The following is a 26,439-nucleotide window of genomic DNA, read 5'->3' as shown; positions in this document are numbered from 1 at the left end:
CGCCCCCTACACGCCAACACACACCCCTTAATCGCGTCACACCGTTCTATGACCTTGCAATGTAGGTCTATGCCGGTATACAGGAGACGGTCGTTATAGGTCCCAACCAACTATTTAGACGTGAAAGGCATAAAGCAACGAAGCTGAATAATTTTTGTTTACCAATTTCCCGCAAGTGTATTAAACGCTTTTAGCTAATGAATAAGCCCCTGTAGCAGGTTTATAACGGAAATTGGACACCCAGATATAAACGTTGCGCAGTGATTGTATTTATAGACGAAATAGACGTTGAATTACCGGTACGCCTGCAAGAAATTTTGATGTTAGCTTGTAACTCAAATCATGAAAATCAAATTCACCAAATACAAACGTATATGCCATGTAGGTTTAGCGGTAGTCTTACAGGTTTAAGGTTACAGGTGTGGTAAATTTTAAAACACAACAGAAATATAATTCAGCGAGAAACGTCATACTTTTTATTTGTCACAAGTGATGTAAAGGTGAAACCGACTTTCGCCAAGTATCTGCTTTCAAAAGCTTAAGCCAGCCGCATTCATACGTATTGGCTTACTGGGCGACACAGCCTACATGTGACGGAATGACGTTAGTTGGACGTTTTATTTTGCAGCGAAAGTAATTACGCGTTGCAATTGAGTTTTTAGGCATGTAGCATAACCCCTCACAGTTCACACAACTCTGTCTTAGGATTGAATGCACACTTTCAAACTCTAACCGACTACCAGGCAATTGAATTTGAACATATCCCCTTCATGGATAATTGCACGGACGGGACGACTGAGTGCTTTAGTACTTTACTGGATCAATAAATTATTCACAACGTTAACGATGTGTTCCAGGCCGCAAATGAATTTCGGCTATAGGCTCTAGTTATTGGCTCATAAAACAATTTAAACTAGCAATCTGAAATGGTCGTTTACTGCCTCTCTTATAGTGACTAACAAACCCGCTCTGGAAAATCGATATACAGTAACTCTAGCGGAACAACGCAACTATGCAAAACTGCGCACAATATAATTACATAAAAACTGCTTTAAAACGCACTGCGTGTTCATGCGATGTGTCACTATTGGTAACAAAAACGACGGAAGACCTGAATACGTGACCTGTCCAGTTGGCGAGACTAGAAATCTTAAAACTATGCCAAATGTATTTAAAAATTTTGCGTCAAATCACGATCGTTGTTCGTGCATTGTGCTAGTGTGCGAAACGACAGACTGCTGAATAGGACATTTTCAGCCATTTCGGAACTGGCAGTACCGTACAACACAAGCCGTTCATTCAGTGGACAGCCATTCAGTCACTGGGATATCGCTGTAGAATGCTCTGGGTCTTTATGAAGTGCCCTTCCCTGATTAGTTGCTTGTGGTAGTTGAACTTCCTGTGGCCAAACTTGGTCGAGTACGAAGCTGTCCCAGTCTTGGTTTGTTAGCTTGGTCTCCATGCTTCGCAATCCTTAAAAACAGCTTTTCGTTAAAAAAAAGGATTCCATTCTTAAATCTGTGCCGAAATCGACAAAAATCTTCTGATAGCAACCATTGCTAAACAGTAAACATGTATGTGTTGATTAGTGTATTTATTGTACTTACGTAACTTTTTATTTCGAAAAAAATGTTACCTATAAAGGTTTTTATAGTTTTGTTTAGTTTTTGAAAGGTATTTTGCATATTTTGACATTATGCAATTACGTACAAACCTAGTATAATAAAACCATTACCACAAAATATCTTGCTTTAAGTGTCATCTTACAAATGGTAATGCCTTGTCGCTTTTACAATAAAACAAAATGTGTTGATTTGCGTTATCACCCAAACATAACAAATAAGTTTTGTTTCGGTTTATAAAGCAAGCTGTGTAAACATCATTGGGCAATAACAGTCATAATCACTGTAATATTTGGGTCACCGCGTCAGCGTTTGATGCCATAATAACTGTGTTCGTTAAGCCAGTGCGAGGAACGTGATTAACGCTGACACAAGCATAAGGTGGGACAACAGCATGAACAGAACACTTGTTTGCTTAACATACCATACTTGTTTATTCCCACGCGTTGGGCTAAAGTCTACAAAGCCGAACGGCGTGGACTGAAGCAAGGATAGGCGCTTGGTCAAGAGCTTATCTGATATTTGTTTAACATGTTTACATAAAAAGCGTATGGAGCATAAATATAATCGAGTATATTTCTGTATGCCCGATTAATCAAGTAATTAACTTGTTTTAATGAAAACTTTGCTTTTAAATCGATCCACATATGGACACAAAGCTAACTTATATTGCTTTGTTGCTCGGCACATATTACTAAATGTGTTGCAAACATATCCCAGATAAATATACTGCTCTCGTTCTATACCCAGTTCGTTTTCGCGTGGTCATTGTGTTGTGTGATCTGTTGCTCCTTCTAAATTAAAATGTTTGCAATGTTAAGCAGTAAAAAAACTTATTGTACCATCGTCGGAAAGAACAAAAATATGTATCATCTAAATAAGAACTAAATTTATTAGAATAATAGACTTAATAACGCTTATAACTGTAGGTTGAGGGTATGGGACGAATGGAGGCCACCTGTCTGGGATCGGTCGTTTTAGGCGTCGACGTCTGGTCAGCCAAGTTTGAACGGCGGCGTTGGGGCACCGCATTGTTTGCCCCTGTTTGGGGTTAGGGGCGGTAAGTTGGTGGGGTTTGAATTTGGGTTAGGTTTGAAATATAGTGATGAAGTTAGGGGGTGGGTTTGGGGTTAGGTAAAAGTTTGTATAGGCCTGTCCTTACTATGGCTATGTAGGACTTATTTCAACGGGTTTAGTTCTTATTCATAATTAGTCATTATTACAACTATTAGGAATGAGCCTACACGTATTTTTGTCTTATTCCGAAACGTGTTTATTCCGACGTTTATGTTGTTCTAATGTTTGTCCTAATGACTGGAGTCCGTATAAATATAGTTTCATTATTCATAGTTAACTTGGGGCTGCTCGCTCCATAGTTTGCTATTCAAAAGTAAGTCTTCCTTAAGAACTAACGTTACCTTCCCAGAGCTCGGATGTGAAATGCGGCATAAGTGGGGTTGCCATGACAATTTGTGCGCACACTGATCGTTCATAGACGGGACTCGTGTGGATGAGAGCAGCGGAAGAGTTCTGTCAAAAACAATATATTTGACATAGTTAAAGGGTTTTTTATTCATAAAAAGAGCTTGGATACCGATCCATCGTGGGTTAAACCGGTCTAAATGAGAACCATGTTACGCAGAATGCTTGAGTATGCAATTTATACAAAATATGCATTGGATTTGATTTTTGACAACTTAATGTAAGGTATCGTCGCTGGGGTTAGCAAATTCGACAACGAATGATATCGTGCATTTAGTACGGAAGAATTTAAAAGCTTTCTTTGAAGTAATAAATAGCAGACACCCAATCAACATAAAAATGTTAATCAGTTTTTCCAACAGTTGAAACGTATCCCATTAAGCTCAGCTCACGGTTATAATCAAGTTACTTCTACAGTTATCGACGTGAAAAATTTGTCAAGGTATTAATAGGCTTATAGTTTGCAGTTAAAAGCCTTACATAATTACAGGTCAATTAAACTTCAAACACTTCAAACGCTTTCAGTTAAATGCAACAAAAGGTTCGTGAACTAAGCTGTTGAGCATAGTGTGACACTTGACTTCATTCGTCAGCCCTCTTGCGTAACGTACGATGCAAAACGTTTGAGAAAATTTGATCACATAATTATATTTAAATTTATTCTTAAAGCTTTATGTTTAATCATGGAATTTGTTGCCACGGACAGTTTGAGCGAATTATACAGAAAATAAAAAAGGCAGCCTCCATTTAACAAAATATCCTGCGTTGCATACTGATGGGTATAAAGAAATTTGCTGAATAAAGATAAAGCTAAAATGCGCTTACCGAAGTAATTCTTACGAGCGTCATTAGGCTTGTGATGGCTGCACTCAGAGTACATGAAGTTTCAAACAAATACGTAACCTACGAGAAAACACAGTTAAAAAAGCAGTGGTGGATTACATTGGCCCCAACATATCAGTTGCTATTTGGTCGTCTAATGCAGTGCTCCGCAACCTGTGTGCCGCGAGACCATGCCAGGTGTGCCGCGACGTTTCCGAAGGTTTTACTTGTGTTTTTAAGGGTATTTTTTCAGCATAATTATCACAAAAATGGTACATCAAGGCAGGCATTTAAACCTTATGCAATAATCCAATTTACAGGACTTTGGCCAGGACCATACAATAAGGCCTACAAAGTAACAGTATCTAACGCAAGTTAATTTACAATAGTATTTAGGTCTACGTCATAATAATGCCCAAATCGCAGCAATATTCACGACATATTAAAATCTAAAATCTTCTAAAAAATACTTTAGAAAAAAAAGTCCCAAATTTTATGGGAATAAGGCCTAAGAGGGTATGGGACATTTGGGGAGCAATCGGTCTGTCTTCGGATGTTTTTTTGGCATCGAGTTATGTGCCCTGTTTGGTGTTATTGGTGGGTAATACGTGGGGTAAGGAAGTAAGTTAGGGTTGAAATTATTAGGGGAGTTAGTGATGAATTTAGGGGTGGGGCTTGAGGTTAGGTAAAGCGATAGGGTGGCCTTATTCTCGCCGTTTAGGACTTATTCCGATTAAGACGTTATTACGATTAAATGTATAATAGTTCTATATTGGTCTTATTCCGAAATTTGTTTTATTCCGACGTTCATGTTGTTCTAATTTCAGTTCTATGGCTGGTGTCCCTTTGGCCGTATTTGGATATTTTAAAAAGAGCAAAAATCACAAAACTTAAAAATAATAGACATAAAAAGGTCAAATTGCCGGCGCCTTCGTCGCGTTTAATCATAAATCGCTTCTTTTTTCTGGGTAGCCAAGGATATTTGGTTTTGTTATCTATTGTCGATCTTCATATATTTCGTAGGTGTGCCGTCGAGTATTTGTAGCTCTGTTGGTGTGCCGCAAGTGAAAAAAGGTTGCGGAGCACTGGTCTAATATGCTACCCTCTATTATTACTATTAGATGGCAGTTGTTAATTCAAATGCGCAATCAAACCAATGGCTGCAAAATCGAACAATACCTACTAAAGTACAATTGTTTATAACTTAGGCAAGTGGCTTCAAACATTTATGTTTTACAACCTACAGAAAAAAAACTACAGAAATATTATTGGCTGGTGGCATCCTTTACTAGCATTTTTTCTAAGTGATTTATTATGATTTCTCAACAATTGAAACATCACACATCAAAGGTGTAAAATGTAAGAAAATATTTTTCAACTTTGCCTTCTAACTAGCCAACAATCGCCGAATTTTATGTAATTATACCACATTCGTCATACTTCAGATTGACAGGTTTAACCTTTAACCTTACGCGCGGCCAATAGTAAAATCTGAACTCTAACCTGCTGAATCGTTTTGTTGGTGCTTTCAGCGACTTTGAACTCTTCCGATGGTTCGAACGGTGGAGAGTCGGCTTCTAATTTGCGACGACGAGCCTCGATCAGCATCGAAACACATTTCCACAACTTCATTTGCCATCGCATCACGCCCGGGATGATATCGGCTGTTTGTAGACAAGTAATTTAAAAATTTCGCGATGAGAACAGTCGTTTTAAAGGTTACAAAAAGTAAAATCGTTTAAACAAACAGTATATTTTGTAAATTTACGGTGTGTATTTAACATTTTTAACAACATAATTCAACAAAAAAGCCGTTTCCCTCCTAAGTATTTTTACCCCCAAATATTTTGGTGTAATTGTATACAAAGGCATTTTTTGGTAGCTGTGCAGGGAAGTATCAAGAAATCCAAAAACGGGGGCAAGATTTTTTAACTTAGGGGATTCCCCCATTTTCGTCTAACGTTAATGATTAATGACGTCATAAAATAGTGATGATAATTATGACATAAATAAGAAACAGCCAAATAGCATCCAGCGAAAGCGAGCCTATGAAGTTTTTAGACGCAAAGCGTTGACGTGAGTCATAAAGATTTCTGCTAGGCGTTTGCAATTGTTAAATTTAGTTGGAAACCTAAACCAAGACCGTGAAATATGTGCGATTGATTTTGGTACTTTCATAATTTTACTATTCGGTTGAGCAAAAATAAATTACGTCAATTGTACACTAATCAGGTTTTGTTTATAAGAGAATAATTTTACGGTAACTGTCATTACATAAAATGGATATTTTAATTTGCGCACGACAGTCAGAGTTGGACCATTTTGTAAGGGAAGCTTTAAAAAATGCCATTCTTACACCAACACCGGATATTTGCGCAAACAGCGAACAGCCAGGAACATTAAATGCGCCTAACTTAGCGTTTTAGCGAGAAAAAAAGGGAGACTGCTTTTATTTAGTGTGATCAATTGTCGAATACATACTTGCCGATCAGCCAGCCTGAATGAATTAAGAAAGGCTAAAGAGAAAAAATCTCCTGCGTTTACGGTCTACCCAGGTGCAAGCAAGATACAAAAGACAGGGTTTTCGCGCATTAGCGTAAGACCCAATTATATTAAAAAACGTTGCCGTATCCGGCAGCAAGCTGACAGCTGAACCCTGTGAAAAACGAAGCAACCCACCCCTGGATATACCCACGGAACAGTGGAACATGCGTCAAATTTACAACTTGGTCTCCCATGTTATAACAGTTTGTATCACGTAACGCATTCGACCATTGCGCAGAAAGAACACTCCTGTGCCTATGTTTTAATCGCATCATAAAATAACACTTCAGTCATTTTTTTTAATCACAAAAAATTTATCGCAAAAACAAAGGTTGCTCGGAATAACGAAGCAACGAGACATAAACACGAAAACGCGAGCCTTACTCTTGACGTCCCAGTGAATGGACTCGTGCGGTGCGGCCGCGTACAACACGAACAAGCGCGTCAGGGTGATTCCCCACTGGGCCACGAACTCTTCCGGGTCGACGCCGTTCAACTTGGACTTGCTCATCTTTTCGTAACTCATTTCGACCTCTTCGCCGCTTACCTTTTCCACGTAATTGTCGCCTGCGTTCAAAGAGAACGAAAAAAGAGCTATCACCGGTTAACAGTTAAAGGGTCAAGACATATTTTATTGTCTTATTACGAGCCTTCTTACCCACCTTTTTGATCGACGTCGTCAGGGTTAAGGTACTTCTGGTTGCTTTTCAGCTTAAACGTCTTTCCTTTAATAATTCCTTGCGCTAAAAGCTTCTTGAAAGGCTCCCTGGATGAATGGCAAATCAATAAATTAGACAGACGTTAACGAACAAATGCTTTAAATAGCAAATTAAAAAAATTATAAGAAAATTAATAAAAAATATCTGTATAGTCAAGTTTAACTGGGCAATACTAGCAATTTATAAAGGCGAAAGTAGCAAAGCTGCACGTCACATAAAAAACGAACACCGGCCACCTCGTTGCAACCATGTTTTGATCCGCACAGAAATGCGAAATGAATCGTGCGTAGTAGAGATGCAGTATCGCGTGTTCCTTTCCACCGATGTACAGGTCAACTGGCATCAGGGCGTCACATTTTGCTCTCGAGAAAGGTCTGAAAACCACAAAGAATATACGAGTCAATCTTTGGACTTCACAAACGATCACATAAGATACATTTTGGGTAAAAGAGCCGTAGTTCAAGTTGGTAAAAGTGTGTAGACTACTACGTTGGAGAAGTATAAAGCATATTTTAGCTATGCGGCAAAGGTTTACAACCAGCATTGATTTATCATTCCGTCTTTCTGTTAAATAATTATGACCACAATGCACAGTTTAAAGAAAAAGACTCAATGCTAAAAATAGCGTTAGACGAAAAAATAACTGCTGAAATAAGATTAGTAATATTCCATTTAAAACATAATTTACAAAGGGGAATTCAGGTCGTTTTTGCTTAAAATCTGTTTTTTTAAACATTTTTTTTATCTATAAACACCAAATCCATTTTTGAACTTCTATATACTCGTTACGGTTGTCACATCTATTATTATAGTTATTTTCTGACGAACCACTAGTTACAAAGTGCATTTGGCGGACAGCCTTAAACAAAAGAAAGTGAAAATGTATAAGAAAGGCAAGAGCAAACTTACTCTTGGGTGTTATGCGGGTCAGTGAATCGAAAGAAGTACCAGGATGAATCGACGAAGGTATCCATGGTGTCCGTTTCACGAGTGGCGGGAGCCCCGCATCTTCAATAAGAAACAAACTTAAGAATAAAAGGTATATTTTTAAGGAAAGATATTGTTCAATGGACTTCATGAAAGAGACGGAGTTTCGAATTGGGCAAGATCAACATTGGGCAACCGATTACATTCCTGTGAGATTAAAGCATCTTTTAGTGAGAGAAAGGTCGTCTTAAAATTATATTTTAATTGTCCGATTTAGCCGTCATAAATAATTATTTGTGCTTTATTGCGAATTTGTCAAGTCAACCAACCGACGTAGGACTACAAATGTAAAGGCTTTCAAACAGCAAAGGAGGCCATATCAAGGTAATTAATTGAAAAAACACAACAAATTAAAACGTGAAAATTGAGAAACAATTTTAAGATAATAATCTCCACTCCGGCAATGGTGTTTAAGTGACTTTTAAGACAGCAAACGGTGATCTTATAACTTCAAGTATATTTTTTGTTAAAAAACAAAACGTATCGCAGACGACATCTAACCCGACTATGAAAGTCGTTTAAAAAAACGTGACATAATATAACGCGGCTTACTTTGGACAGCTTGTCTTCTTCCACTCATCTAGTGGCTCGTTGTAGTTGGGCAAAACGACAGGAAGGTCGGCTTGCGGAATGGGTACGGCCCCGTGCTCTGGACAGTTCACGATTGGAATGGGGGTGCCCCAGCGTCTCTGGCGTGAGATGAGCCAGTCGTGGAGGTTGCTGGTGGTCATGTAGCCGTCACCGCAGTTGAGGTGGCGAATTTTTTGCAGCGCTTCTTCTCTCGTTAAAGGGTCCTGTGCGTTTTGTGTTAAAAACGGTCTAGGTCGAAATTTACTCGCACTTGCTTTTTCGTTACTAATTATAGTGAACTAAAACGCTAAGGTTCGAAAGACTATAATGTTTTGTTTCAAAGTTGTAACCATAACTACACATATAAGCATGACGTACACTATTATCTACGATTGAGCATTGATGATTTTCTGCTATGCTGTGATCTTCTTCGTTGACTGCGGGAACTCCTAAACATAACATAGCATTATGATTAAAAAGGGAGAAATTTAATCAAATATATAGCCATTATTTTGCAAACGTGATATTTGTCCAAGAAAACCAATGCAAATGTCAAATATATCAATTTTGTTAAATGGTTGTATTTTACAAACTAACTAATATGTAGCGTACGGTGCTGTTTATAAGATTGTTGTCTTGGTAATTGATAAAACCCGGGAGCTAGCAGAGATTTAAATAGCATGTCGAGTACAAAAGGTTTAACTATTTAGAGCAGTGTTTCTTAATCAGGTGAATGGTTCACCCAAGGGTGAATAACAATTTTTCAGGGGTGAACCAAAAGGGGTAAATAAGGGTGAACCGTCAGAAATGGATCATAGCTTGCGAAATAACCTAAGTCATTTTGTGCTGTTATATATAGACGACATCGTTTTATCATATAATGAGATAAGAATGAATGAAATCTGGAGATATATGCTAGGGGTGAACAAAACTAAAAAAGTTTAAGAAGCACTGATTTAGAGCATATAAGGGCTTCACATGGACCCCCAAAAGGCCGTTGTCAAGTTATAAATTTGGTGCTTTTAGAAAGATGGCTGTTTAATAAACCCCCAAATTTCGGTCTAAATATCATGTCAAGTACATCAATTAAGCCCATCTAAAATGTCGTGCCACATATCAGTGGTCAATAAATGGCCGTTCTTATGTGCGGGAAATGGTGGAAAACCCATTTAAGAACACCCTTTATTGGGTCACCATGTCACGTTTTTTTAGTTTTACACTAACTAGTTACTACGTACCCAGTACTGCCGTTACAGTAATTCGATTTTCCTCATGATGGTCACTAATTATCAGCGGCATCTGTTTGTTTGTAAATGGGTTGGTTGCCGTTATACCAGGAAGATGATCACCTTAAAAAAAAAGAAAAGTCAAAAAAATTCGAGATTGTACTAAAAGTGGTTGGTATTTTTTCCAGCTATTTGTTTCTCGAATCACCTCACCTGTTGAGAGAGAAGATATACTTTCTATGTACTCTGTTTTTACTCCCTGAAACAATAAAAACAGTTGTATATAAATAAATAGGACATGACCGATTGACCGCAAGCAGCAAAAAAACACAATCTGATAAATTCAGTAATAGCCTAATAATAAACATACATTTTCTTTTAAAGTTTCAATTAGGTTTTCCAGCTTGGTTGGCAACACATTTACATGGCTTGCTCCAGACAAATGTTCAGGGTGTGTACAAAACACTGGAAGCTTTTTTGAGAGTTCAAAAACGTCAACCTGTTGTAAAATAAGTTGATACAATTTGTTATTGATAACACTAAATTATTATAATGGTTTTATGTAAAAAATGAAATAAAAAACAACCTTTAAAGAGAATTCCACCAAAGACCCATGTTTTTCACCAATCCAATTTCTTTGCATAGCTTTGATTCCATAGTCTTCCTCGATTTCATTCAAGGACTTTAACAATGACTTTGTACAAAAATACAACAAATATATACTGTCAGTCTGTCACATCAGTTTTTTCTACTTTACATCAAATAGCAAGCAAAGCACAAAGCAGATATTTTTTATGTCTACCTTTTTCTGTTATGAAATACACACCTCGGAATATTTTGTTGTACGTAAAAACCATTGTTTGAGAATTCTCTTTTCTACTTTTGCTCCAGATCTCCATGACCTACCATCTGCATCGACCTTCACAAAAGTTAATAATATTTTAAGGCATAAATAAATATTGGAACTGCAGATAGCCGACCTTCACAAAAGTTAATAATATTTTAAGGCACAAATAAATATTGGAACTGCAGATAGCCTACCTGCTCTTCAGCCAATACAGTTTTGTCAACAGGGTCCCAGTTTACAGGTGCCTGAAAAGTAACATTAAAAAGAAAAGATTAAAATATGTTATTTTGAACCAGTTACTTGAATATTTGAAATATAAAACTCATCATTCTTGATCTGAGCATGATTAAAATGTTATAGTGATAACCAGATAAAATCTGCGGTGTTGCGTATGTTAAATAGGGTATTAACAAGTGTAATTGTAACTACTAAGAAGTAGAACTACCAATTCTTCCGGTGAAAATAAATTACAACTGCAATAAGCATGATAATTTGCTAAATCTACTTGAAGTTGGCCTGTTTAATCAAATTTTAACAATCCATAATACTGAGCCAATACTGTGGCAGTTTACGTGTAACCACAAAGTGATGTAACGAATACGGTAGCCAGCAACCAACTGCTGAATCAAGCCAAAAACATTTACAATTTATCTTTTTCTAGAGCTTCTTTGCATATTTTAACCAAGTGTCCCAAAAAATTGTAACTAATAAAATCATGCTAAAATATTATTTGACTGATATATTATATATATACTCCATAATATTTACTTCTGTTTTATAAGCCAATCCTTCTTTAAAAAGTTTTAAAAACAGGTATTGTGTCCACTTGTAGTACTCTGGATTACATGTTGAAAACTCCTGAAACAAAATCCACAAATATGCCACATATTGTTTTATTATTCAGGAAATTTAGTCATACAAACACACTACACAAATTTTAATGCAAATTTTATATTTTCAAATAATCACCTTTTCCCAATCAAAGCATAGATTAAGTCTTTTCAGTTGTTTTTTCATGTAAGCAATATTACTGTGAAAAATAAAATGGGTTTACTGCAAACATAATTGTAAATACTTTTGTAACAATTTTTAGTTGTCTTGTAAAAACAGTGACTGATCTCAAATCAAGTCATCAGTATGGCAGAATACTGGCGACTTGTCGACTATGTCGGCCGAAGAATTAGCCAGAAAACCGAAGAAATTGGTGCAAAAAAAAATTTAAGTAAAAAAAAACAACAATGGAAAAAAAATTGTTTTTCTTTTTTTTTTTTCGAAAAAATTGTTTTTTAAAAGTTTTTTTTCAACATCCAATTTACAAAATACCTTGTGGTTGTTTCCACACATATTTAATCACATATATTTTTGAAAAGCGGAAATATGCAATAAGTAATAACATTACTCACTACAATTGGCAGAAATTAATTTTGTTGTGTCATTTTGAAAAAGGCATATAGACTGTTTATTATTTTAAAAAGTACACACTTTTGATCATACAATTGTTACGTGTTGGCAGTTTTACTTTTAATTGGCAAGTAATTGAGTTGATTTCCTGTATATTGAGTTGAATTCCCAATTCCTGTTAAATGTACAGGTATAACATTCACATCAACATATTAAGGATGTACCAGGCTATGCTTCTCCCCCTAAGGCCTAAAGTATATTTTTGGTTGTTTAATTACGCAAATGCAAAAAAATTTCTTTACCGTGGTTTTGCTAGGTTTATGAACTTTACTGTAGTTTAGCTAGGTTTATGTGTCTTTGTTTTCAACAAATCTATCCCAAAGGTAATATGCATACTATGGGGCATGTTGCCATGTGACTGTGACAATTTCTATTAAATTTTATTATAAATATCATTATTTCGAGCAATATAAATTGGAAATTTAGCCAAAGAATATTTTTTCGTTTTGAGCAGCACGCTTTTACACAAGTTTGCCTGAAAACAGCTTATCTATGTAACACTTTTAAAGCAAGAAAAGCAGACATGTACGTACACCCCCAGGCCCCAGATTGTACCTTCACATGTCCCTTATGTATTTGTTAATGACTTGATGTCACCGAATTTTTTGCGCCTTCAGCGTTACGTTTTGTTGTCTAATTTTATTATTTATATCCAAAACATGGCAAGGTTCATACATTCCTTTGGCGAACACATTGTTTAAGGGGCGTGACCAAACCGAAGAATTTTCGCCAAAAATGCTTGTCACCAGAAGGCTGGCAAGATTCTGCCAGCCTGCAAGTCATTATCACTATATAACACATATAACAGCAAGGTAAGTTTGTTGCTCTATATTAAGGCTAAAGATTTGTTAGTATAAATTTAGAAAATAAAATAAAGCACATTTCAAAACATTTTTGAACTCATTTAGTAACAGAACTGCACAAAAGTTGCAAAAAGTTTCCAATTGCAAATTAAATGAATATTTGGATTAAAGATGCTGTGGTTCGCCAAAATTTTTCCTAAATTTTAGGAGCAAAAGTGTTACTTAAATTTTAATGGTACAAAATCTACAGTAACTGTTTTGTGAAATCGCTCTATAATGGCCAAACACCTAATTTGCACAAAAGATTGACAATCACCTTTTAGTCCATTCAGCTGGATCTAGTCCTCTTGTTAAGGCAGCATTTTCTGCAGGTAGACCAAATGCATCCCAGCCCATAGGATGCAACACCTAAAACCATTTTATAATTAAAAAGAGATTTTTTTACAGATATAAATTTTAAAAAATTATTGTTACACATGAAATATCTGCATCCTGACACAGATTTCTGAAATATATGTAGCCAATTTCTTTAATTGTTTTCTAGAAAAATCTAACCTCCTTTCCATTCATCCGATGAAAGTGAGCCATTGCATCACTAATTGTGTAAACACGAACATGGCCCATATGCAGTTTCCCAGATGGATAAGGAAACATTGTTAGACAGTAAAATTTGGGTTTCTTAAAACAAAGATATTTTTCTATTTTAATTTTTTTTGAAGATTTTCTTGAAAAAATAACATTAACTTGATTTTTGTACCGTACCTATAAGTTTTAATTAAATAAATTAAAACCACAAATAGTTTTAGCAGAAGGCAAAGAAACAAACCTTTGAAGAGCTGGGATGTTTTTTTAAATTTGTCCATCGTTGCGTAAGTTTGTTGGACCAATACATTTCAAGATCTTGCCTTGTTTGTTTCTTGTATTTCTTTGGCTAAAATTTAAATCATAAAAACTAAAATACAATGTAAAAATAGAAACATAAAAAATCTTGGGTACTTTAGATCTATTTTAGTGATGACAAAGCCAGCTTGCAATATTATGCTAAATGCAAGTAGTGTCTTCAACACACAGTTTGCCATCAGACAGCATATTGAGAATAATTCAACTATGATTGTGCTGGCCTAATTTAGAACAACAACTTTATACAGTAACATATTATATATAAAAAACTAGGGCTGATTAAGATTGCAAACTGAATATGACTTGTAACTGCTTACATAACACTAAACAATGTAAAAAGTATAAAAAGAATAAGAGCAGATAGCAATCAGAAAACACGTATGGGAAACTTTAAATATTTGCACGAAGCCAGATTGCAAACTTTGGAAACTGTAAGGGGATAATAGTGTAGCAACTTACAATTGAGGGACTATTAAAACTTACTGCTAGAAATATTAAGACTGTAATAAAATTACTTCAAGTTTTGAATGCTACTTGACTCAAGTTTTACGTGGCTGAACAAATTTCCAAACAATTTTTGATGAATTACACAGCTTAGGGTTTAACTGAACAGGGAATTTGACTCCATTTCAGGCCCATGTAATAAAACCTTGCTAACATTTCAAGTAAAATTCAACTATTCCCCCCCAAATTATGTGTTTTCCCGACTCACCACATGCACCACAACATTTCGGTAAAAAGTTTACAAACACTGCTTCAACAATTCGCAGGAACAATGCTCAGCATCAAATCTATATTAAGTTTCATCACATTTTAGAATCTACAATATATTGAGTATGGTTTTAAACAAGGGTTGCACAAACTTTACAAGCCTAAAAGTACTTCATGACTTACCCATAACTTCGTTTTGCTGTATAAATAACGTCGCAAAAAATGGTGGATTTCTAAACCTCTGTTGTCGCAATTGATTAACAGAGTATTTCTGAACATATTTGTTAAACAGCAACTATGAAACAAACTGAAAAAAATAAATTTGATAGTTAAGTGGATACTGTATAGATCTGTGATTCTCAACCGCGGCCCTCAGAGCCGCATGCGGCTCTCAACTGTACATTTTGCGGCTCTCTAACCGAGTGAAAAATTAGTTAGAAGTAGCAGAATTGCAGCAAAGTAAGTAAGAAAAATCAAGAATTAATGAATTGTATCAGCAAGGATCCCGAGTACAAACTACTAATGTTATCGGGTACTTCCATCCGGCTCTTTACAATAATTTTGTGGTTTGTTACGTCATAATATATTTAGTCCTGATCGACAAGCTATGGCAAACATTGTCAATTAGTTAGCCTCGGCTAGCGTAATGTATATTTGTTGTTTTCTTGTTGCTTTCTTAATGTTTTTTAATTATATGCCTACTGTTGTTTTTTATGCGGCTCCTTGCAAACCTTTAGGTTTGAAATGCGGCTCTTGCTCTAAAAAAGGTTGAGAATCACTGGTATAGATAAAGGTATCGGTAGTGAAAACTTTTTCAAATAAAACACAATAGGTAAATTAATTGTATATTGTTTCTTAAATGGAAAAGTTTTCTTGTTATTTTTATATATAGGAGGCAATTTAGGTTGCCTGCTAACCAAGTTTAAGATGACATTAACACTCTGGGTCAACAAATGTCAAAGAAGCTTCCGAGCCGAGTATAAATGTTGTCTAAGCAAGTACTCTGTACCACTACAGTAGAAAAAATTAAAATTAATAAATGTTCAGCAATGCCAGATTTTTGTCAGTAATATTGTTTCTTAACGTATTTCAATTTGTGTGACCCAAGACAAGCAATGAAATATTACTTCAGACATCAATAAGTTGGAATAGATTTAGCAAGGAGACCTGTATCACATAATGACACAATGGGTGTTTCACTTCCTCCTACTGGAAGTCTTGAAATCTCCCTGATAAAGTTGAAGATGTTGGAAAATTGAGTTAATAAGAACAAAACAAAAGTTCAAAACCAATTTTGTTATCACAACAGATTTAAACAACTTTACCAGAGGTTTACATGTTGATGGATTATTCATGTCACTCAAAATGCATTTTCTGCACTCTTACTTGAACTTCTTTCCAGAGAGCCTTGGTTTAATTAATGGCGAACAAAAATGACATTTTAACTATGAAATCATGGCACAAGGATTTTTCCATGTATCATAGCTGTGCGTTGTTTTTAATGATTTTTTTGAAAAAAATAAACTTGACGATATCTTAAAAATGTGATGTGTAGGAAAAACTAAAAGTTTATTCGACATCAGCGCGAAAAATGGATCTAAGATAAAATACTCACATTCTCGTTTAAAAAAGTGTTGACCAGTGTAATGAATGATGGCTGGTTTCCTTAAAGGGAGATTCCCGAAGTTAACACAACAAAATATACACAGTAAATGTAAGTTTCTACATTCACTTCGTTTCTTTAATGCCTATAATATGGTTCAAGAAAAAAAGAAAGACAAATAATACTGTGGGTCGATGCATTTTTCTTTATTTTTGACATACTGTACACTTCGAGTGAAAGAGAAATCTTGCGTTGTTGGGTTTGTTTACTTACTTAGTCGTGTGATTGTGCTAAATGGCATTGCACGATTCATGACTTGGTGCAGCTAAAGATTGGTTTATGTGTTCAAATCCAACATTGGTATTTCACTACTTAACTAACTTTTTTAGCTGCCGACTTTTTGAATATAATCAGCATCAGGTTTTGCAAAAATGTAGGAGTAATGATAAATTAGGCAACGTTTACAAAATATATATACTTGATTTACTAGTAGGCTAGTTTACCAGATATCAACCGAACGTTTGGTAGGACTTAGGAGCCATCCGGAATAACATTTTGATTGCTTTCTATGTAAATGTGGTAATCCAAGCTTGCCAATCCAATATTCACGTTTTCCACTTTTGTTATACAGTATTTTTAATTTGTTGAATATTCTGTATGCTAAGACATTATGGCGGGAGCCTTTACGACTGCTGTGAAATTGTTAGAAACATACCGTGGCCGGGACAAAATCATAAGAACTGCTGGATTTTCAGCTTGTTTTGCTAGTGGACTTGCAAGCAAAAATGAAGAGCTTTCAAAGAAACTATTGACTATCACATCGGAGTTGAATGCATGCAGAACTATACTACGATTGTTTGATGATCTATCAATGCTGGCCTTCTCATTGCATTATGGATTTGGCAAAGAGGTGAAGCTCCTTTATTAAGCAAAATGTTTCGTACAGCAGTATTTGAAGTAAAATGTGTTTTTAACCTTTTCCAGGAAAAAGACAGTATACAGCGTGTTTTCAATTTATTAAGCAATGCAATCAATCAAATATTTTTTCCAATTGAACACATTGCTTGGGCTGCAGATAAAGGTCTTATTTCAGTATCATCTGCCCCGTGGTGGTTTGCAAGTCTTCTTACATGGATTACATCTCTATGCATTAATATTTTAAGGTAAAAATAAAACTGTTATTGGTTAAATTATTTTAAATTCCCTTAAATCATTAACTACTAAATTTATGGCTTTCTTAGTTCACCTTTCCTGGTGGAATGGCTTTCATTTATCTTTGTTTTCAGGTCCATATGGAAACTGGCAATTATTAAAAAGAAAGAGAGCTATGCTGCAAAGTATGATGTTATAAACAATAAAAACTTAAAAATGTGTTTAAACAATTTAACATGAAAATGTTTGTAGAAAAAGTGATTCCAAAGCTTTTAGCCCACAGATGAGAGTGGCAAAACGTCTGGAATATCTGTCATTGCTTGAAAGTCTCAGCAACCTGGGAATGGCAATTCACTGGCTACCTGGCAATCGTCTTTGGTCAGGAAAGCTAAACAACACTGCTTTGGGTGCACTTGGAATACTGTCTTCAGTAATTGGATTAGTAAAAATGGGAATGGCCTGATTGTAATTAACTGGCTCTGTTGTATAATACTATGCAAAGGTAATTTTAATTTGTGATATGTACCAGTTTTCAGAATGTAATTTATTTATGTACCGTAATAATAAATGTTGTAAAATACACTGCAGTATTACACATACTTTTATATATTTAATTTTACACAGTATTAATATTTGTGCAGTCATACATGAAATTTCTAATGGCTAGAAAACAGCATTTGTTTAAATGTTTCGCATATATACAACATTGCAAAATAAATGTGTCAAAAAACAGCAAACCATACAAATAAAGTAAGTTACAGCAAATGCCTATCGTATTTGTTTAAACGCTGCACGTCACTAATGCAAATGAATATAAAAATAATAACAAAACCATGTGTGACTTATAATGGAGTGTTGCTCTTCCAACAGTATATATAATTAATAGATCGACGTTTCGACAGGCTATACAGAACGTCTTCATCAGGATACAATGTGTGACTTGTTTAAGTTAGTCATACTGTGTGCAACTTTAGAATTACCTTAAACAACTTAAGTTTATATAGTTTACAAAAGATAACCAAAAAACAATTTGCAGCTTGGACAATTAGACAACACATTGCAATTTATAAAGTGAAAAACAAATGTTTAGCACTTTAATATTATAATACATGCCATATAAGAAATATACTAACATTACATATCACCTCAAAAATAAAAGCAGAAAATAAGAAACTCAACACAAAGTTGAGTCAGGTCATTCTACACCAGAGAAGAGCAAGCATACAGTATAAATTTAATACATTTTTCTTTACAGTATTAGACATGCGTGGCTTACATTTGTACTCAATAAGATATTATTAAAGTAAGAAAGAGATACATGCAAACGTAAAATATATTACTTTATCTCCGAAGATTGAATTACAAAAAGTGTCTTTATTGAACTTGGCCCCATTGATTTATCAGAACATATTTGCAATGAAAACTTTGGTTCAAGGGAAAATCAAGACTTCTATATGACAAACTTATTGTTTTAAATCAGTGCAGCTGGTGAAATAATCAACATCTTCAGTTTCCCTGTCAATTGATGTTGATTGTTGAAGGTGAGCTGACCGCTGCAGAACAACATGCACATGCATTTAAAAACTAAAATGCAATAAAGAGCAAACTGCACCAACAACCTAACAGTTCTACATGTGGTGTTTAGTTAAAGCATTATTCTTAGCAGTGAAAAAATTTAAGTCCTGATGCACATCATTTGTATCACGACAGCAACAAAAATATTCAAACTAAAATCTTAATAGTTACTTTTAATTAAAAGAAACAAGCCGATGCGGGAAAAAATACAAAAGTATTGCATAAAAAAGCAAGAAATGTGCATTATATGTGGTATAATCATTCAGTAGAAAGACCAAAGGTAAAATTGCAAACATTGCATATATATTTATATACAGAATGTACAACTAAAAATATACAGTATTGCACTACTTATTATGCAGCAGTACGATATTTGCTTTTAAGTTTAGGTCATATCACTGCTAAAAAGCAGCCAATTGCTGGTCAGCAAATAGGTTAATCATCTACCTGCTTCTTCAATGCCTGCATTGACCAGTATTTAAGTTTTCCTGTTTCTACATTAACCCAGTGTGGAATTGCTGGCACAAGCAGAGAAGTTAACCAACGAGCCAATAAAAGGAAGTGCTAAAATATAAGTTAATGCAATAAAATAGTGATGTCCATATGGTAATATTAATGCATACAGATAGAAGTACAATTATAAGAAAACTTGTTAATGCTATAATAATTACAAATTTATTTTTGCCTTAAAGAAAACTTATATAACTTATGTAAAACAGTATCACAAAACTAAAGTTAAAACCACGCTTAAATTACCTCTAGTGCAATAAAGCATACAAGCACATTGGTTGGTGATGCATATGGAACAGTTCTGTAAAACCACTTGAGAAAAGAGGGCGAGTGAAAGATCAATGCAAGATTTGAAACTATTGCAAGGTAGGACAAGACTTGGAAAGCAACCTGTTAAAAGATAAAGGGCAACTTTGTTAACTGCAATACAACATTTTATATGTAATACAAGATGTTAAATGTGGTGTACATCAGGCAGTCACGGTTGGCAAACTCTTTGGCTGAGGTGAGAAACCCTTTTTTTTAGTTTTACCAATAAACTCCCTAAAAATGTTGAATTGGCCCATTTTTTATTGTTTTTAATATTTTCTTTGTTGCCAGTCTTTTTAAAAAAATATATTTTGATTTTCTGTTTTATAGCGATCCAGACTGCGCAACTCTATATTTGGTTAATCATTAAGCAAACAAATTGTGACCCTTATCTGATAGTTACAAACAATAACCCAGACTACAATAAAAGTTCAGTATGTGAAGACTGGAACATGTCCTTTAGTCATGAAAGAATGCAATTATTTTCAATCCGACAGATACAATTAGATACTGTTTAATCTACATAAGCCAAATTTTATGTCCAGGTAGGTTGCATAATAAACAGCAAAAGCAACTATAAACAAGATATGTCCCGAAAATAAATTTTCGGCCCATATAAATATGCCACACAATATAGATATTTTGCATGAAAAATCGTAAAACAAACATTTATCTGCAGAAAAGGTCATGACTAAATCAATGTTTACCCTTTTTTTAGGGTTGCCAAACAGTTTTAAAGAAAATTTAAGCTTTCAAAGATAAAAAAATGGATGTTTGAAGTTTTGTTCAATAAATTTTGAAAACAAAACTGTAAATGCCATACTGCCATTGGCAACAAAAGGAAATCACTTAAATTTGTTTTTTTAACCGCACCTACTTTGCACATAGCTCAAGGAACACATAAAGTAAATTCAGAGACTTTTAAAGATTCAAATACTTTGTGGCAACCCGGTTTATATGGCAAATCAATAAAATAATTTGAAAATTAATCTCACCTCCCAGGCACCAATGCCAGATGACTGGAATGTAAAGGGTCTGCGAAACACATTACACATTTTAAAAGCATCCGAGCGCGCCTCAACAATGTTGTTCAAGAGTGCAAATAATGCAGCAGGTGGGTAGACACACGAGAATAGTACAACATAACCAAATTGCAACCATAGCTCCAGATAGTCATCAAAGGTCCCCTTAAACAGGATATATATTTGTTATTTGGGTTTGGGTAGTAAAGCCTAGTGATTTTTATTTTTAATGTTTTATATTTCCCCATTACAAATGCATTCTATAAATCATCTACACAGAAATTAGAAACAAAAAACATTCTGGTCAATTTACATATACATGCAAAATCACTTTAAAAATGCCCCTCTGTTTAGTTAAAACAATTAAAACTGGAAACAATGTTTCTAAAAACATTAAAAATGCAAGAAAAAACATTGATAAAAAAAATAGTGGACTTTTTGTTTTTTAATTTTATTGAATACTTAATAACATAAAGCAATTTCACCAACAAAGCAACATAATTTTAAACAATAAATAAATTTAATATTTGTACCTGGTGGTTTTATTTTACCTCTTACAATAATAAATCCTGATTTTAAAAATGTACAACATTTCAAGGTGTTCTACTTGGTAATTAATAAATAATTTAAGCTGCTAATAACATTAATAATATAATATGGCAACGAGTAATGGCTGTTAAGATTTTTTGTTCTATTAAATAACCACCACCAACAGTTAAAACTAGTAACAATTTACCAAATAATCTTCTCTTTTCAGCTCAAGTCGTGTTTGTTCAACAATATTTAGTTCTGTCTTTTCCTGGTCATAAACAGCATTAGGTAAACTATTCTTCTTTCTGATGGATGCAGAACGCATCTTGTACTGCCAATAAGGTAGCAGAGTCTCAAGTGCTTGTGAAATTATCATATGAACAAGAAAAAGATTCCGTAGTGTCTAGAAAATGCCAGACAAAAACTTGTTTTTAAACAAAGAAAATTTTTTAAGTTTATCAATTGTTTTTCTTGTGTACTAAATTTATTAGACTTTGGTGAAAATTTAAGCTGCTATTTCCAATTTTTATTGTTTAAAATACTGTTTTTGAAAAATTTTATTATATCAGTTCATTTAGGGCAGTGATCTTCAACCTTTTTATCTAGCGACCCCAATTTGAATAAAATGAAATCAGAATTTACAATGTGACCCCATTTTGTGTCAGATACGAATATAAATATTTCAATGCTGGAACAAAGTAACACAATTGAATATGCAAAAATTAACCACAATTCCATAGAACTGTGGTTACACATGTTCGAACACATAAATTTAAATTAAAAAAACGAACGATCACGAAAATTTCAATTTTCAACAGAAAATTGCATTCAGTGCGATGTTGCGCTTGGCTATAGTATCCACTTGTTTTTGCAAACGTGTCTACTACACTTTGCATAATCATAACCGCATGTCATGCTTTACTTCCAAGCGATTACGATGTTTCGTTTTCAATATTATGCTCATTATGCTAAATGCAGCTTCACAAAAACGGACTTAGTATGCCAATAACATAATTAGACATAGTGAGTTGGTTGATTTGGCAGCTCTTAAGAGCTAAAACAGCAATTTTATCTAGAAACGAAAGCTTGTAACGTTTATTAGTGTGGCGTCATCGTACAGAAAACGAGATGCATAAATCATACTAAATCAGTAGGAATATGGTGAGTTATGACAACCCCACAAAAATTTTACGTGACCCCACTCGGGGTCGCGACCCACAGGTTGGAGACCACTGATTCAGGGTATACCGACTTCAAACCTCTGGAATATCTATGGTTAAAAGTGGAAAAGTAATGTATTTCTTTCCTTAAAAAATATGATATAATTTGCATAGAAAAATAAATACAAAATAGCTTGTAAAAGCAAATCATTGTCTACAACTAAAAATATTTCAAAATTAATCTGTTTAATCTCTTTTTCAGTACATGGAACTTTTCTACCTTACCTGAAAACTAAAATAATGATGCATGTGGAACTAACATTTTCAGATAATTTAAACCTTAACAGCCTAGATAAAATTTTAAAATACCCATTGATATTTTGCATGTCACACTTTGTAAAAATAAAATAGCTATTAATGGTTGCGTGTTTTTTTTTTTGACAAAATATTGCCTTTTTTTAGAGAGGCCTACTGACAAAGAAACAGTACTCATTTACAAACTTCAAATCTATAATATTCTAAGGTATTCAACAAAAGTTATCAAAACAAACTACAAACCATTCTTAGCATTGGTATGTCATTGTACACAAAGGCAATGTAGAAGAGACAAAGAAAGCTGTTGGCAAAATCAAACTAAAAAAAGTGAGAGAGTTAGTTCCTTTTGCTTTTCATTAGTTTAGTCTAAAGAAAGTTTATATCAGTATTGCACAGAGTAAATTAAAGAACTAAAATACCTTACCACTAATATTTTGGCAATGAGGTGGTTTTGAAACGTAGACTCAAGGCGATGATTTTCTATATAAAATGGAAAGCAATAGATTTTTAGACATACTTTTTTAATGATAAAGTCAAAGACATATTTCATATTTAGTTCTGCTTAAATCGAACAAAATTTGATTAAAAAAATGTAAAAAGCAAAAAACGTCTTATTATTATTTTATAAGACAGAACTTAAAAGGCACCACCCATAAAACAAATATTTAACTACCACTTACCCTGGTCAGTAAGATATTCAGCAAGCGTTCTGTACAAACCATTGGCAACCAGTACAAAAATAGAGTATATTACACTCGGCAAGTTTTTTAGAAGTGAAATGGAAAGGCTTTCATCGTTGGCATATCTTTCAATCAGATAAAATTCCCAGCTGTAAAAATCATATATTTATGATAAGTACCATTTAAATATTTTTGTAAGTGTAATTAAAAAAATTTCAAGAGCAATAATGAAATTTGTTATGTACCTAAAATAATAAAACATAAACCAAACTGCCATTGCCATACAGATCACAGCAATTGGCCATGAAACTGCATAAACTCGAAGGTATCTTTTCCATGAAGCATAAACTGGCTCCTGTCTTTGTGTGATTTCATTTTTACCCAAAGGTCCTCTAAATCCAGTTCTTGGCTCCTCCCATTCCTGCAAATATTAAACAAAGATTGAAATTAGGAACAAATATCATAAGTTAAAAAAAACTAATGTTTGTTTTGACCTTCATGCCGAGACTACCCCACTTGTAAGAGTATTCATTGGATTTGCGTTTCCACATCTCCATGAGAGCAGCTGACCAGACAACATGCACCAAAGAGAGTAGCCAGTTGTCGCTAACCTTTCCCCATGAAGTTTGATACTCACCAAACAACCAATGCAAAATACCCACAAATGCCAATGGAACTAGAGCCATTGTGTAAAATTGCAAAAATGCAAAATATATGCTTATAGTGTTGCCAAAGTAATCACGAACAGATCCTAAAAAAAAACACATTTTAGATACATTATTACAATTATTTGCCTATTTATCTCAAATAAATTTATTGATATATTTCTGTAAAATACTGATTTGTTACAAAAAAGGTGGCAACATGATTTAATACTAACTTTGATCGCCTACACGCAACTTCCATCACTGACTAAAATCAAAACGAATATTGTTTGGTAAACTAAAAGTAATAAAATGTAGTTCAGTTTTTAACTTTTATTTTAGGCAACATTTTAATCAAAAAGCATTAATGATTATACAACGTCCTTTAACCAGGTTTATTACAAGTAAAATTAAAAAAGAAAGAAATTTGTTTTAAACAGGTAAAGAATATAAACGTTTTAATATATAAACTATAGAGAACCTTTAAAAATATTTGTTAGACAAAAACATATATTTATACATGTGTCTAATAATAATGCATCTGTTTTTGAAGAATTGTTAAATGACATACTTAAAGGTAGTTTAATAGACTTCAGGTTTTTATACCATTCCACTCGTAATCTTTGCAAAGTACGGCGATTGTGCAGTGGAAAGAAAGTGTCCACCAAAGCATAGGATGTCAATCGTCTAACTATAAATATTAGAAATATATCTGTAATATGTAGGCATAAACAAAAAAGGTAATCTTAATTTTATTTGTACATACATAATGATTTTCCAGGATAAAGCTTTATGGAAGGATATCCTGGAACATGGGTTTCATCGATAGCACGCAAGCCGTCCAATTCAATCTTTATAATGTAATGAATTTCACTTTCCAGTAGAAAATCATCATCTGTGCTTTGTAAAGCAGATATGTAATATAACAAATTACACCCAAGATAAAATAAAACAACTTATATTAGAACAAAGTGATGTGCCATTTCACTGTGACAGAATAGATCTAAATCAAACCTTCAAAATGTTTAAAGTTTTCCTTGTCCTCATAACAGAATTCCCTCATTGACCCATCTTTATATTCTTTTCGAAGGCCAATGATCTCTGCACCATGTAGTAAGCGCTTTTTGCTTGCACTTTAAAAAAAATGTGGATTTATTTTGATGTTAACTTTTAAATGACCCTTCAGCTACAGTTACCTTATATGTAAAACGTTATCTTCTTTGTCCCTCTTTACTTTGAGTTGACAGCCATTGTCAAGTTTAGCTGTTTGAACTCTTTCTGTAAGCCATTGAATGCATTCTTCTTTTATGTCGGCATTTAACTTTACAACAACTGGAGGTGTGTTTTCCATCCTCTCTCAAAAGTCAATTTAATGAATTACATACCAGCTTCATAGATACAATTGTTAGCACATGGTACACAAAATGCCTTGTCTAAAACACCCTTTACAAAATTACAATATAGTTATACAGGATAGTAATTGGCTATAAAACCACTTGCACCAATATAAATAGATTGATTAACTTCCTTGTCTTTTATGACATCTCATAAAAACTGAGGCCATTAGAAACTTTCTTTGGACCAAAAAAAGTGGACAAAGCCACCAAAACAAAAAGAAAAGTACACTGCTGTTTATATGATTTTGAATAATGAACTAAAATTTTAGGAACTGCACGTCCCCTCAAAACTACTTAAAATATCATTTGGCATATTTTACTAATTTTAAAGGAAACAGTTTGCAGGTAAGTTATACTTGTATTATGTCAGATAATTATAAATTAATCATTTTAAACATAATTTTTTTAATTACTTCCATATGTTTGACTTGTATTTGTAGATTTTTATAAAGTGGTATTAAGGATGCAATTAATCCATCACTGTTTCCTGTCTACACAAGCCTATGATAAAGCTGGGGCTCAATTTACTAATATAATGGATGCTATTCCAGCAGTGTCTACAAGTCACCATGACTGTTTTAGCAGTTTTTAAAGGAAATTGTAAACACATTGAACAAATAAACTATTGTATGAATGATTATGATAAACACTAAAATATTTATTTTGCATGAGTGTAATAAAGCAGAGCTAATTAGTTTAACATGTAATGATGAAACATGGTTGCATATACCTTTTGACATATGTGCCAATACTTGGTGAAATATGTTATGTTGTATAGCATATATTCAGGGCCAAATACAGTATTCTAAAGCTTTTTACTTGTTTTTTCTTTAACTTTTACTCCCTG

At 34.0% G+C, this 26,439-nt stretch overlaps 3 protein-coding genes across 3 annotated transcripts; 1 reads left to right on the top strand and 2 right to left on the bottom strand.

Moving 5' to 3' along the window:
• Positions 1-412: 412 nt before the first annotated feature.
• Positions 413-14,997, bottom strand: LOC146160813 (leucine--tRNA ligase, mitochondrial-like). Its single transcript, XM_083384057.1, has 22 exons — positions 14,878-14,997; positions 13,910-14,014; positions 13,639-13,761; positions 13,400-13,491; positions 11,789-11,849; positions 11,588-11,677; positions 11,014-11,064; positions 10,799-10,891; positions 10,559-10,666; positions 10,343-10,471; positions 10,186-10,231; positions 9,985-10,095; positions 9,125-9,195; positions 8,729-8,970; positions 8,099-8,197; positions 7,426-7,563; positions 7,133-7,236; positions 6,855-7,037; positions 5,430-5,590; positions 3,930-4,007; positions 3,041-3,152; positions 413-1,473 (listed from the first exon to the last, which is right to left on the bottom strand). Exons 1-22 carry the CDS (start codon positions 14,971-14,973, stop codon positions 1,319-1,321), a joined length of 2,448 nt encoding a protein of 815 aa, XP_083240183.1. The 5' UTR covers positions 14,974-14,997; the 3' UTR covers positions 413-1,318.
• Positions 14,998-16,937: 1,940 nt separating this feature from the next.
• Positions 16,938-18,242, top strand: LOC146160812 (peroxisomal membrane protein 11C-like). Its single transcript, XM_083383401.1, has 4 exons — positions 16,938-17,207; positions 17,282-17,460; positions 17,584-17,634; positions 17,702-18,242. Exons 1-4 carry the CDS (start codon positions 16,968-16,970, stop codon positions 17,910-17,912), a joined length of 681 nt encoding a protein of 226 aa, XP_083239527.1. The 5' UTR covers positions 16,938-16,967; the 3' UTR covers positions 17,913-18,242.
• On the bottom strand, positions 17,979-25,632 carry LOC146160811 (anoctamin-10-like). Its single transcript, XM_083383400.1, has 14 exons — positions 25,392-25,632; positions 25,210-25,328; positions 24,962-25,090; positions 24,767-24,886; positions 24,046-24,302; positions 23,797-23,972; positions 23,552-23,700; positions 23,296-23,351; positions 23,115-23,189; positions 21,602-21,799; positions 20,839-21,030; positions 19,781-19,924; positions 19,472-19,588; positions 17,979-19,002 (listed from the first exon to the last, which is right to left on the bottom strand). Exons 1-14 carry the CDS (start codon positions 25,544-25,546, stop codon positions 18,913-18,915), a joined length of 1,977 nt encoding a protein of 658 aa, XP_083239526.1. The 5' UTR covers positions 25,547-25,632; the 3' UTR covers positions 17,979-18,912.
• Between the last annotated feature and the right edge of the window lie 807 nt (positions 25,633-26,439).

Source organism: Ascidiella aspersa, chromosome 3 (assembly GCF_963924565.1).
Source record: "Ascidiella aspersa chromosome 3, kaAscAspe10.2, whole genome shotgun sequence".
Lineage (NCBI taxonomy): Eukaryota > Metazoa > Chordata > Ascidiacea > Phlebobranchia > Ascidiidae > Ascidiella > Ascidiella aspersa.
This window is presented reverse-complemented; position numbering and strand designations above follow the sequence as displayed.

Coding starts and splice junctions, on each gene's coding strand:
- LOC146160813 (XM_083384057.1), bottom strand. CDS start 14,973: ATGTTCAGAAATACTCTGTTAATCAATTGCGACAACAGAGGTTTAGAA. Junction 13,762..13,909: donor AACATCCCAGCTCTTCAAAG/GTTTGTTTCTTT, acceptor CTTTGTTTTAAG/AAACCCAAATTTTACTGTCT. Junction 13,492..13,638: donor ATCGGATGAATGGAAAGGAG/GTTAGATTTTTC, acceptor AAATGGTTTTAG/GTGTTGCATCCTATGGGCTG.
- LOC146160812 (XM_083383401.1), top strand. CDS start 16,968: ATGGCGGGAGCCTTTACGACTGCTGTGAAATTGTTAGAAACATACCGT. Junction 17,208..17,281: donor ATTATGGATTTGGCAAAGAG/GTGAAGCTCCTT, acceptor AACCTTTTCCAG/GAAAAAGACAGTATACAGCG. Junction 17,635..17,701: donor AAAGAGAGCTATGCTGCAAA/GTATGATGTTAT, acceptor AAATGTTTGTAG/AAAAAGTGATTCCAAAGCTT.
- LOC146160811 (XM_083383400.1), bottom strand. CDS start 25,546: ATGGAAAACACACCTCCAGTTGTTGTAAAGTTAAATGCCGACATAAAA. Junction 25,091..25,209: donor AAACTTTAAACATTTTGAAG/GTTTGATTTAGA, acceptor TACAAAGCACAG/ATGATGATTTTCTACTGGAA. Junction 21,031..21,601: donor TGAAAAGAGAAGATTATTTG/GTAAATTGTTAC, acceptor ATCCTGTTTAAG/GGGACCTTTGATGACTATCT.